General features: G+C 52.8%; 1 protein-coding gene across 2 annotated transcripts in view; it reads right to left on the reverse strand.

Moving 5' to 3' along the window:
- LOC144770976 (uncharacterized) overlaps positions 1-11,603 on the reverse strand; it is a 57,623-nt gene extending 46,020 nt beyond the window's left edge. Inside the window, exons 1-3 of one of the 2 annotated variants that reach the window (XM_078655841.1) lie at positions 11,461-11,603; positions 10,233-10,359; positions 3,557-3,667 (exon numbers count right to left, since the gene is read on the reverse strand). In XM_078655841.1, coding sequence (XP_078511967.1) covers positions 3,557-3,667; positions 10,233-10,359; positions 11,461-11,499 — 277 coding nt within the window. In that variant the 5' untranslated portion in view covers positions 11,500-11,603. The remainder of the gene's footprint in view (positions 1-3,556; positions 3,668-10,232; positions 10,360-11,460) is intronic. The other variant, XM_078655842.1, reaches the window with a different exon arrangement.
- Positions 11,604-11,729: the final 126 nt, after the last annotated feature.

Raw genomic sequence — 11,729 nt, forward strand, 5'->3', positions numbered from 1 at the left:
GTTCCTCACCTCGGGAATTCCCCACGGGACCTGACTGGATCCAGACACGTTCATAGCAATTCCCTCACACATTGACAGGTGGTGTCCTGCGGATCCGCGGCGGGTCCGTTCCACCACAGCTGTGACGCCGTAGCCTCAATATATGCACCACTTGCATCTGATCTCCGTCCGCACCGTCTGAGCCAAGCTTCCTCCTTGGAGGGAGGAGACATGTATAGAAAGCCAACAAGGGTATGGAACTCCCTATGTGGAAAGGTAGGACTACCTTGGCCAGAATGCTGCTTTCAACTAGAGCATCAGTAGCTAGGCAGTAGTATGTTTCCTCGAGCAGGGGAGCACCCACACCATGCTAGGCAGTAGCATGTCTCCTCAAAGTGAGGGGCACCCACCATGTTAGGCAGTAACACGTCTCCTCAAAGCGAGGGGCGCCCCACCATACTAGGCAGTAGCATGTTTCCTCGTGCCGAGGAGCACCCCACCATGCTAGGCAGTAGGACGTTTCCTCGAGCCGAGGAGCACCCCACCATGCTAGGCAGTAAGCATGTCTCCTCAAAGCGAGGGGCACCCCACCATGCTAGGCAGTAGCATGTTTCCTCGAGCCGAGGAGCACCCCACCATGCTAGGCAGTAGCATGTCTCCTCAAAGCAAGGAGCACCCCACCATGCTAGGCAGTAAGCATGTCTCCTCAAAGCGAGGGGCACCCCACCATGCTAGGCAGTAGCATGTCTCCTCAAAGCGAGGGGCACCCCACCATGCTAGGCAGTAGCATGTTTCCTCGAGCCGAGGAGCACCCCACCATGTTAGGCAGTAGCATGTCTCCTCAAAGCGAGAGGCACCCCACCATGCTAGGCAGTAGCATGTCTGCTCAAAGCGAGGGGCACCCCACCATGCTAGGCAGTAACATGTCTCCTCAAAGCGAGGGGCACCCCACCATGCTAGGCAGTAGCATGTCTCCTCAAAGCGAGGGGCACCCCACCATGCTAGGCAGTAACATGTCTCCTCAAAGCGAGGGGCACTCACCATGCTAGGCAGTAAGCATGTCTCCTCAAAGCGAGGGGCACTCACCATGCTAGGCAGTAAGCATGTCTCCTCAAAGCGAGGGGCACTCACCATGCTCGGCAGTAAGCATGTCTCCTCAAAGCGAGGGGCACCCCACCATGCTAGGCAGTAGCATGTCTCCTCAAAGCGAGGGGCACCCCACCATGCTAGGCAGTAGCGTGTTTCCTCGTGCCGAGGAGCACCCCACCATGCTAGGCAGTAGGACGTTTCCTCGAGCCGAGGAGCACCCCACCATGCTAGGCAGTAGCATGTCTCCTCAAAGCCAGGAGCACCCCACCATGCTAGGCAGTAAGCATGTCTCCTCAAAGCGAGGGGCACCCCACCATGCTAGGCAGTAGCATGTCTCCTCAAAGCGAGGGGCACCCCACCATGCTAGGCAGTAGCATGTTTCCTCGAGCCGAGGAGCACCCCACCATGCTAGGCAGTAAGCATGTCTCCTCAAAGCGAGGGGCACCCCACCATGCTAGGCAGTAGCATGTTTCCTCGAGCCGAGGAGCACCCCACCATGCTAGGCAGTAAGCATGTCTCCTCAAAGCGAGGGGCACCCCACCATGCTAGGCAGTAGCATGTTTCCTCGAGCCGAGGAGCACCCCACCATGTTAGGCAGTAGCATGTTTCCTTAATGTATCCTTAAAGAGAGGGGCACACCACCATGCTAGGTAGTAGCATGTTTCCTCAAGCCGAGGAGCACCCCACCATGCTAGGCAGTAAGCATGTCTCCTCAAAGCGAGGGGCACCCCACCATGCTAGGCAGTAGCATGTCTCCTCAAAGCGAGGGGCACCCCACCATGCTAGGCAGTAGCATGTCTCCTCAAAGCGAGGGGCACCCACTATGCTAGGCAGTAACATGTCTCCTCAAAGCGAGGGGCACCCCACCATGCTAGGCAGTAAGCATGTCTCCTCAAAGGCAGGGGCACCCCACCATGCTAGGCAGTAGCATGTCTCCTCAAAGCGAGGGGCACCCACTATGCTAGGCAGTAACATGTCTCCTCAAAGCGAGGGGCACCCCACCATGCTAGGCAGTAGAATGTCTCCTCAAAGCTAGGGGCACCCCACCATGCTAGGCAGTAGCATGTCTCCTCAAAGCGAGGGGCACCCCACCATGCTAGGCAGTAACATGTCTCCTCAAAGCGAGAGGCACCCCACCATGCTAGGCAGTAGCGTGTTTCCTCGTGCCGAGGAGCACCCCACCATGCTAGGCAGTAGCATGTTTCCTCAAAGCGAGGGGCACCCCACCATGCTAGGCAGTAGCATGTTTCCTCAAAGCGAGGAGCACCCCACCATGCTAGGCAGTAGCATGTTTCCTCAAAGCGAGGGGCACCCCACCATGCTAGGCAGTAGCATGTTTCCTCGAGCCGAGGAGCACATCACCATGCTAGGCAGTAAGCATGTCTCCTCAAAGCGAGGGGCACCCCACCATGCTAGGCAGTAGCATGTTTCCTCGAGCCGAGGAGCACCCCACCATGTTAGGCAGTAGCATGTTTCCTTAATGTATCCCTAAAGAGAGGGGCACACCACCATGCTAGGTAGTAGCATGTTTCCTCAAGCCGAGGAGCACCCCACCATGCTAGGCAGTAAGCATGTCTCCTCAAAGCGAGGGGCACCCCACAATGCTAGGCAGTAGCATGTCTCCTCAAAGCGAGGGGCACCCCACCATGCTAGGCAGTAAGCATGTCTCCTCAAAGCGAGGGGCACCCCACCATGCTAGGCAGTAGCATGTCTCCTCAAAGCCAGGGGCACCCCACCATGCTAGGCAGTAAGCATGTCTCCTCAAAGGCAGGGGCACCCCACCATGCTAGGCAGTAGCATGACTCCTCAAAGCGAGGGGCACCCACCATGCTAGGCAGTAGCATGTCTCCTCAAAGCGAGGGGCACCCCACCATGCTAGGCAGTAGCATGTCTCCTCAAAGCGAGGGGCACCCCACCATGCTAGGCAGTATCATGTCTCAAAGCGAGGGGCACCCCACCATGCTAGGCAGTAGCATGTCTCCTCAAAGCGAGGGGCACCCCACCATGCTAGGCAGTAGCATGTTTGCTCGAGCCCCAATCCCCCGGCCAGTCCCACTCACCTGCCAGGGCTGGTTTGCGTTCCCAGTCCGGCCCGCTTGTGAGCCATGCAGTGAAGCATAGAGTAAAAGAGGCACGGGTCTGGCACCGCAAGGAGACGATGGATGGCAGGGGCAGGACTGCAGGCAGCCGGGGCATTCATAAAGTGTACTGCAGGAGGGGGAGATAGCCACAGAGGTCTGTACAGTAGGCGTGTGTACTGCAGGGGAAGCTAGGTGGTCTGCACATGAATGACCGAGAACTGTGGGGCCTCTATGAAGGTAAAATATAGAGGAGAGATTGGGAGCAAGCAATCCACCCAGCAGAGAAAGGGGGATACAAATAAGGGCATTCAACATCTTTCAGAAGCAACTGAATACAAGGGTTCATTGAGAGCATCAAACACAGGATCGCCCGGGATCAAGAGATCACTCCAGCCTTTCACACTCACCAGAGGAAGGGTGGACACTTCTCACTCCCTCCGAGTCCTGAACGAATTTGAAGCGCAAACCTTCCTTTTCTTTTGGCCTTAATGAGAAGACCGAGGCAGCAATCAAAGGGCCTATCAAGAGAAGAAAGCAGAAAATAAAACAAGTTATTGTCAAAATACACTGCATGTTACAGTGGAGAATTATCTGAAACAAAAGAAAGTGGAAGGCATCACAGCGACTGTTCACGGAGAAGAAACCAAGAGAACCATTTGAAGAAAAGGGCAGCAAACTAGTGAGCTTTCTTACCGCTGGCCCCCTAGGTTATCTGGCAGCATTTCACTCCTCTAGGAACAGAGCTTTCTTACAATGGGCCCCCTAGGTTATAGCACTTCACTGCTCTAGGAACAGAGCTTTCTTACAATGGGCCCCCTAGGTTATCTGGCAGCACTTCACTCCTCTAGGAACAGAGCTTTCCTACAATGGGCCCCCTAGGTTATCTGGCAGCACTTCACTCCTCTAGGAACAGAGCTTTCTTACACTGCAGCCCCTAGGTTATCTGGCAGCACTTCACTCCTCTAGGAACAGAGCTTTCCTACAATGGGCCCCCTAGGTTATCTGGCAGCACTTCACACCTCTAGGAACAGAGCTTTCTTACAATGGCCCCCCTAGGTTATCTGGCAGCACTTCACTGCTCTAGGAACACAGCGTTCTTACAATGGGCCCCCTAGGTTATCTGGCAGCACTTCACTCCTCTAGGAACAGAGCTTTCTTACACTGGGCCCCCTAGGTTATCTGGCAGCACTTCACTCCTCTAGGAACAGAGCTTTCCTACAATGGGCCCCCTAGGTTATCTGACAGCACTTCACTCCTCTAGGAACAGAGCTTTCTATCAATGGGCCCCCTAGGTTATCTGGCAGCACTTCACTCCTCTAGGAACAGAGCTTTCTTACACTGGGCCTCCTAGGTTATCTGGCAGCACTTCACTCCTCTAGGAACAGAGCTTTCTTACACTGCAGCCCCTAGGTTATCTGTCAGCACTTCACTGCTCTAGGAACAGAGCTTTCTTACAATGGGCACCCTAGGTTATCTGGCAGCACTTCACTCCTCTAGGAACAGAGCTTTCTTACACTGCAGCCCCTAGGTTATCTGGCAGCACTTCACTGCTCTAGGAACAGAGCTTTCTTACCGCTGACCCCCTAGGTTATCTGGCAGCACTTCACGCCTCTAGGAACAGAGCTTTCTTACACTGCAGCCCCTAGGTTATCTGGCAGCACTTCACTGCTCTAGGAACAGAGCTTTCTTACACTGCAGCCCCTAGGTATCTGGCAGCACTTCACTGCTCTAGGAACAGAGCTTTCTTACAATGGGCCCCTAGGTTATAGCACTTCACTGCTCTAGGAACAGAGCTTTCTTACAATGGGCCCCCTAGGTTATAGCACTTCACTCCTCTAGGAACAGAGCTTTCTCACACTGGGCCCCTAGGTTATCTGGCAGCACTTCACTCCTCTAGGAACAGAGCTTTCTTACAATGGCCCCCCTAGGTTATCTGGCAGCACTTCACACCTCTAGGAACAGAGCTTTCTTACAATGGCCCCCCTAGGTTATCTGGCAGCACTTCACTGCTCTAGGAACACAGCGTTCTTACAATGGGCTCCTAGGTTATCTGGCAGCACTTCACTCCTCTAGGAACAGAGCTTTCTTACACTGCAGCCCCTAGGTTATCTGGCAGCACTTCACTCCTCTAGGAACAGAGCTTTCTTACACTGCAGCCCCTAGGTATCTGGCAGCACTTCACTGCTCTAGGAACAGAGCTTTCTTACAATGGGCCCCTAGGTTATAGCACTTCACTGCTCTAGGAACAGAGCTTTCTTACAATGGGCCCCCTAGGTTATAGCACTTCACTCCTCTAGGAACAGAGCTTTCTCACACTGGGCCCCTAGGTTATCTGGCAGCACTTCACTCCTCTAGGAACAGAGCTTTCTTACAATGGCCCCCCTAGGTTATCTGGCAGCACTTCACACCTCTAGGAACAGAGCTTTCTTACAATGGCCCCCCTAGGTTATCTGGCAGCACTTCACTGCTCTAGGAACACAGCGTTCTTACAATGGGCCCCCTAGGTTATCTGGCAGCACTTCACTCCTCTAGGAACAGAGCTTTCTTACACTGGGCCCCCTAGGTTATCTGGCAGCACTTCACTCCTCTAGGAACAGAGCTTTCCTACAATGGGCCCCCTAGGTTATCTGACAGCACTTCACTCCTCTAGGAACAGAGCTTTCTATCAATGGGCCCCCTAGGTTATCTGGCAGCACTTCACTCCTCTAGGAACAGAGCTTTCTTACACTGGGCCTCCTAGGTTATCTGGCAGCACTTCACTCCTCTAGGAACAGAGCTTTCTTACACTGCAGCCCCTAGGTTATCTGGCAGCACTTCACTCCTCTAGGAACAGAGCTTTCTTACACTGGGCCCCCTAGGTTATCTGGCAGCACTTCACTCCTCTAGGAACAGAGCTTTCCTACAATGGGCCCCCTAGGTTATCTGACAGCACTTCACTCCTCTAGGAACAGAGCTTTCTATCAATGGGCCCCCTAGGTTATCTGGCAGCACTTCACTCCTCTAGGAACAGAGCTTTCTTACACTGGGCCTCCTAGGTTATCTGGCAGCACTTCACTCCTCTAGGAACAGAGCTTTCTTACACTGCAGCCCCTAGGTTATCTGTCAGCACTTCACTGCTCTAGGAACAGAGCTTTCTTACAATGGGCACCCTAGGTTATCTGGCAGCACTTCACTCCTCTAGGAACAGAGCTTTCTTACACTGCAGCCCCTAGGTTATCTGGCAGCACTTCACTGCTCTAGGAACAGAGCTTTCTTACCGCTGACCCCCTAGGTTATCTGGCAGCACTTCACGCCTCTAGGAACAGAGCTTTCTTACCCCTGGCCTCACTAGGTTATCTGGCAGCACTTCACTGCTCTAGGAACAGAGCTTTCTTACAATGAGCTCCTAGGTTATCTGGCAGCACTTCACTCCTCTAGACACAGAGCTTTCTTACAATGGGCCCCTAGGTTATCTGGCAGCACTTTACGCCTCTAGGAACAGAGCTTTCTTACAATGAGCTCCTAGGTTATCTGGCAGCACTTCACTCCTCTAGGAACAGAGCTTTCTTACAATGGGCTCCTAGGTTATCTGACAGCACTTGACTCCTCTAGGAACAGAGCTTTCTTACACTGCAGCCCCTAGGTTATCTGGCAGCACTTCACTGCTCTAGGAACAGAGCTTTCTTACACTGGCCCCCTAGGTTATAGCACTTCGCTCCTCTAGGAACAGAGCTTTCTTACACTGGGCCTCCTAGGTTATAGCACTTCGCTCCTCTAGGAACAGAGCTTTCTTACAATGGGCCCCCTAGGTTATCTGGCAGCACTTCACTGCTCTAGGAACAGAGCTTTCTTACCGCTGACCCCCTAGGTTATCTGGCAGCACTTCACGCCTCTAGGAACAGAGCTTTCTTACCCCTGGCCTCACTAGGTTATCTGGCAGCACTTCACTGCTCTAGGAACAGAGCTTTCTTACAATGAGCTCCTAGGTTATCTGGCAGCACTTCACTCCTCTAGAAACAGAGCTTTCTTACAATGGGCCCCCTAGGTTATCTGGCAGCACTTCACGCCTCTAGGAACAGAGCTTTCTTACAATGAGCTCCTAGGTTATCTGGCAGCACTTCACTCCTCTAGGAACAGAGCTTTCTTACAATGGGCTCCTAGGTTATCTGACAGCACTTGACTCCTCTAGGAACAGAGCTTTCTTACACTGCAGCCCCTAGGTTATCTGGCAGCACTTCACTGCTCTAGGAACAGAGCTTTCTTACACCGGCCCCCTAGGTTATAGCACTTCGCTCCTCTAGGAACAGAGCTTTCTTACAATGGCCCCCCTAGGTTATCTGGCAGCACTTCACTCCTCTAGGAACAGAGCTTTCTTACACTGCAGCCCCTAGGTTATCTGGCAGCACTTCACTCCTCTAGGAACAGAGCTTTCTTACACTGCAGCCCCTAGGTTATCTGGCAGCACTTCACTCCTCTAGGAACAGAGCTTTCTTACAATGGGCCCCCTAGGTTATCTGGCAGCACTTCACTCCTCTAGGAACAGAGCTTTCTTACACTGCAGCCCCTAGGTTATCTGGCAGCACTTCACTGCTCTAGGAACAGAGCTTTCTTACACTGCAGCCCCTAGGTATCTGGCAGCACTTCACTGCTCTAGGAACAGAGCTTTCTTACAATGGGCCCCTAGGTTATAGCACTTCACTGCTCTAGGAACAGAGCTTTCTTACAATGGGCCCCCTAGGTTATCTGGCAGCACTTCACTCCTCTAGGAACAGAGCTTTCTTACAATGGGCCCCCTAGGTTATCTGGCAGCACTTCACTCCTCTAGGAACAGAGCTTTCTTACACTGGGCCTCCTAGGTTATCTGGCAGCACTTCACTCCTCTAGGAACAGAGCTTTCTTACACTGGCCCCCCTAGGTTATCTGGCAGCACTTCACTGCTCTAGGAACAGAGCTTTCTTACACTGGGCCTCCTAGGTTATCTGGCAGCACTTCACTCCTCTAGGAACAGAGCTTTCTTACTCCTGGCCCCCTAGGTTATCTGGCAGCACTTCACTGCTCAAGGAACAGAGCTTTCTTACACTGCAGCCCCTAGGTTATCTGTCAGCACTTCACTCCTCTAGGAACAGAGCTTTCTTACTCCTGGCCCCCTAGGTTATCTGGCAGCACTTCACTCCTCTAGGAACAGAGCTTTCTTACTCCTGGCCCCCTAGGTTATCTGGCAGCACTTCACTCCTCTAGGAACACAGCGTTCTTACAATGGGCCCCTAGGTTATCTGGCAGCACTTCACTCCTCTAGGAACAGAGCTTTCTTACACTGCAGCCCCTAGGTTATCTGGCAGCACTTCACTCCTCTAGGAACAGAGCTTTCTTACTCCTGGCCCCCTAGGTTATCTGGCAGCACTTCACTCCTCTAGGAACAGAGCTTTCTTACACTGCAGCCCCTAGGTTATCTGGCAGCACTTCACTGCTCTAGGAACAGAGCTTTCTTACACTGCAGCCCCTAGGTATCTGGCAGCACTTCACTGCTCTAGGAACAGAGCTTTCTTACACTGGGCCTCCTAGGTTATCTGGCAGCACTTCACTCCTCTAGGAACAGAGCTTTCTTACACTGGCCCCCTAGGTTATCTGGCAGCACTTCACTCCTCTAGGAACAGAGCTTGCTTACACTGGGCCCCTGGGTTATCTGGCAGCACTTCACTCCTCTAGGAACAGAGCTTTCTTACTCCTGGCCCCCTAGGTTATCTGGCAGCACTTCACTCCTCTAGGAACACAGCGTTCTTACAATGGGCCCCCTAGGTTATCTGGCAGCACTTCACTCCTCTAGGAACAGAGCTTTCCTACAATGGGCCCCCTAGGTTATCTGGCAGCACTTCACTCCTCTAGGAACAGAGCTTTCTTACACTGGCCCCCTAGGTTATCTGGCAGCACTTCACTCCTCTAGGAACAGAGCTTTCTTACACTGGCCCCCTAGGTTATCTGGCAGCACTTCACTCCTCTAGGAACACAGCGTTCTTACAATGGGCCCCTAGGTTATCTGGCAGCACTTCACTCCTCTAGGAACAGAGCTTTCCTACAATGGGCCCCCTAGGTTATCTGGCAGCACTTCACTCCTCTAGGAACAGAGCTTTCCTACAATGGGCCCCCTAGGTTATCTGGCAGCACTTGACTGCTCTAGGAACAGAGCTTTCTTACCCCTGGCCTCACTAGGTTATAGCACTTCGCTGCTCTAGGAACAGAGCTTTCTTACACTGGGCCTGAGTATGTTTGTAGTGCACACTGCAAATCTGTGGGAAGAACTAATCTGTCTTCTGGGGTCTTCGTTCTCTCTCTGGACCCTGCACGCTGCGCTCAATGTCTGCAATCCTGTAGGGATCAAAGGATTACTTTGTGTGGAGGGAAAGCACCAAAAAAGGAGCCTTCAGCGCACAAACTGGCGCAGCCTGGTGCGGTCGGGAGGGGGGGGGCTGAGACCAATGAGCCTAACATTACAGACTCAAAAGACATTGTGCAGCACAGGTGCAGCCAGTGCAACTCACAGTGTACGCGGGTGGGAGCCTCACTTGTGAGTGGTAAACCCTAAACGTGGGTGACGTGATAGGTCTGCATTAGTCACGGGCTTTAAACCATGCCAGTACCGCCCATTCTCTTTATGGTCAATGAAACTTTGCTCCAAGTAGAGCAAGGTGAAACAAACTAGGTCTTGTGCAGCAGGGAACACTTTGGATTTTTGATTTCTGCCCTGACATTTACAGTTTTCACTCTAAATCTTCGCTTGGTAAGGAAAATAAAATGTAGAATTTAAAAGGCCACAGGTACACCTGAAGCTTTGTTTCAGAGTACTCAAACTTCCCAGGTATATGTATGATTAGCTTTACCTATTTAAGTATTTGCATTGCATTCTGGGAGATGCAGTTCTGATTATCCCATTATAAGATTAGGTCCAAATGATGCAGAACGCAAGACAAAAAATGTGAAATGCATTAGCTATTCACGCTTAGATCAGGGAACCTTGAGAGGTCTGTCCTACGGCTCATCCCTGGGGCCGGACATGCAAATTCTAACTCTGCGCCCCCGAAACAAACATATCGTGTACAGTAAACTCACCCAGAGAACTGAAGGCCTGGCGGATTTCCATCATCACATTCTTGTACAACTGCTTCTGCCAGTTCTGTAAGAGCGTCCATTCCTCTTCAGAGAAACAGGCAGCGACATCGCAGAACGTCAGCAGGCCCTAAAACAATGAGAGTTTTTGCATAGATATTGAAAGGTAAGCATCTAATGTCAATAATGTATTATTCATTCATTTAGTTTTGAGGATTCAGTAGATCCCAGTGCTCAGACGCAGAGCCAGGGCCCTTTACAATGTGTATGAGGCAGTAGCAATGAACGATCTTTGAATGGCGCCAGGATACGCCCAAGGTGATATGAACGCCCCTGCAAACACAGTAAACATAACATAATTTATGATTACATAGACTATCCAAGAATGACCTTCAAGCTCCTCACACACGCCTACAAAGCCCTGCATGACGCAGGACCAGCACGCCTCAGCCACCGCCTCCCATTCCACACAGCCACTAGAGACCTCCGCTCAACGGGCCCCGGCCTCCAACCCACGTATCCGCAAGACCATGGCCAGGGGAAGATCCTTCTCCTTTTTGCAGCAAAGACCTGGAACTCCCTCCCTCTCTCTCTCAGGCAATCAGTGGCACTGCCCCAATGCAGGAAGGGCCTCAAGACCTGGCGGTTCGACTGATCCTCAGTGCTAGCGACAGATCAGCAGTGTGCCCCCCCCCCCCCCTTCAGTGCCTTGAGGCGTACAGTTGAGTAGTTGCGCTTTACAAGACACTTGATTGTTTTCCTCATATGCGCTGCCCTGATTGCTCCCAAATGGGATCATCTTTAGAAACATCGGGCAGGAAAGAATGAATCACATGTATTCTCGGTCCAGCTGGAATTCAAATGGTCCTGTGATATCTTAGCAGAGAGTGGCGCGAGCACTGTGACAGTAACACGGTTTCAATCTTCGCCTCACTCCATGAGGGGATTGTTTTTTGTCATTTTTTTTTCTCTTCTGAAGCAGAGTGTGCTGGCGTGTTTCAACCCCATCTATCTTTCTTCCAGGATCTTCATCGTGACTTGGATCAGGCTGAGGGGAGGAAGGCCTCGCTGCATGGGCCTGGCCTCGGTTCGAGGGGTCCCAGAGAAGCACCGAGGCCTCCCCCTCCCCCCCTGGGCCCCGCGCACAGAGTGAGGGGAGGGGTCTATAAACAGCTGTATAAACACAGGGAGGGGATGATGAAGATGGCTCGAGCGCCACCCCGGGACTCACCTCGTCCGGAGCCTGCGGGGCGCCGGCTCTGGGTTTCATGCTGAGGGCGCCGGGCTCGGGGCCGGTGAACGGGCCTCGGGAACGGCTGCGACGCTGCGGCCGGGAGAGGATGTGTCAGGACCGGCGGATGCGGCTGCGGGCTAATGCGCATGCGCAGGAGATACCCGGAAGGGACGACCCACTGGCACATGCGCACTACCGCTCTGTCCACCACAGAGTTACTGCCTACCGCACGCATGCGCACTATCACGTCTAACTACCACAGAGAC

The sequence above is a fragment of the Lissotriton helveticus genome, chromosome 7 (assembly GCF_964261635.1).
Source record: "Lissotriton helveticus chromosome 7, aLisHel1.1, whole genome shotgun sequence".
Taxonomy (NCBI): Eukaryota; Metazoa; Chordata; class Amphibia; order Caudata; family Salamandridae; genus Lissotriton; species Lissotriton helveticus.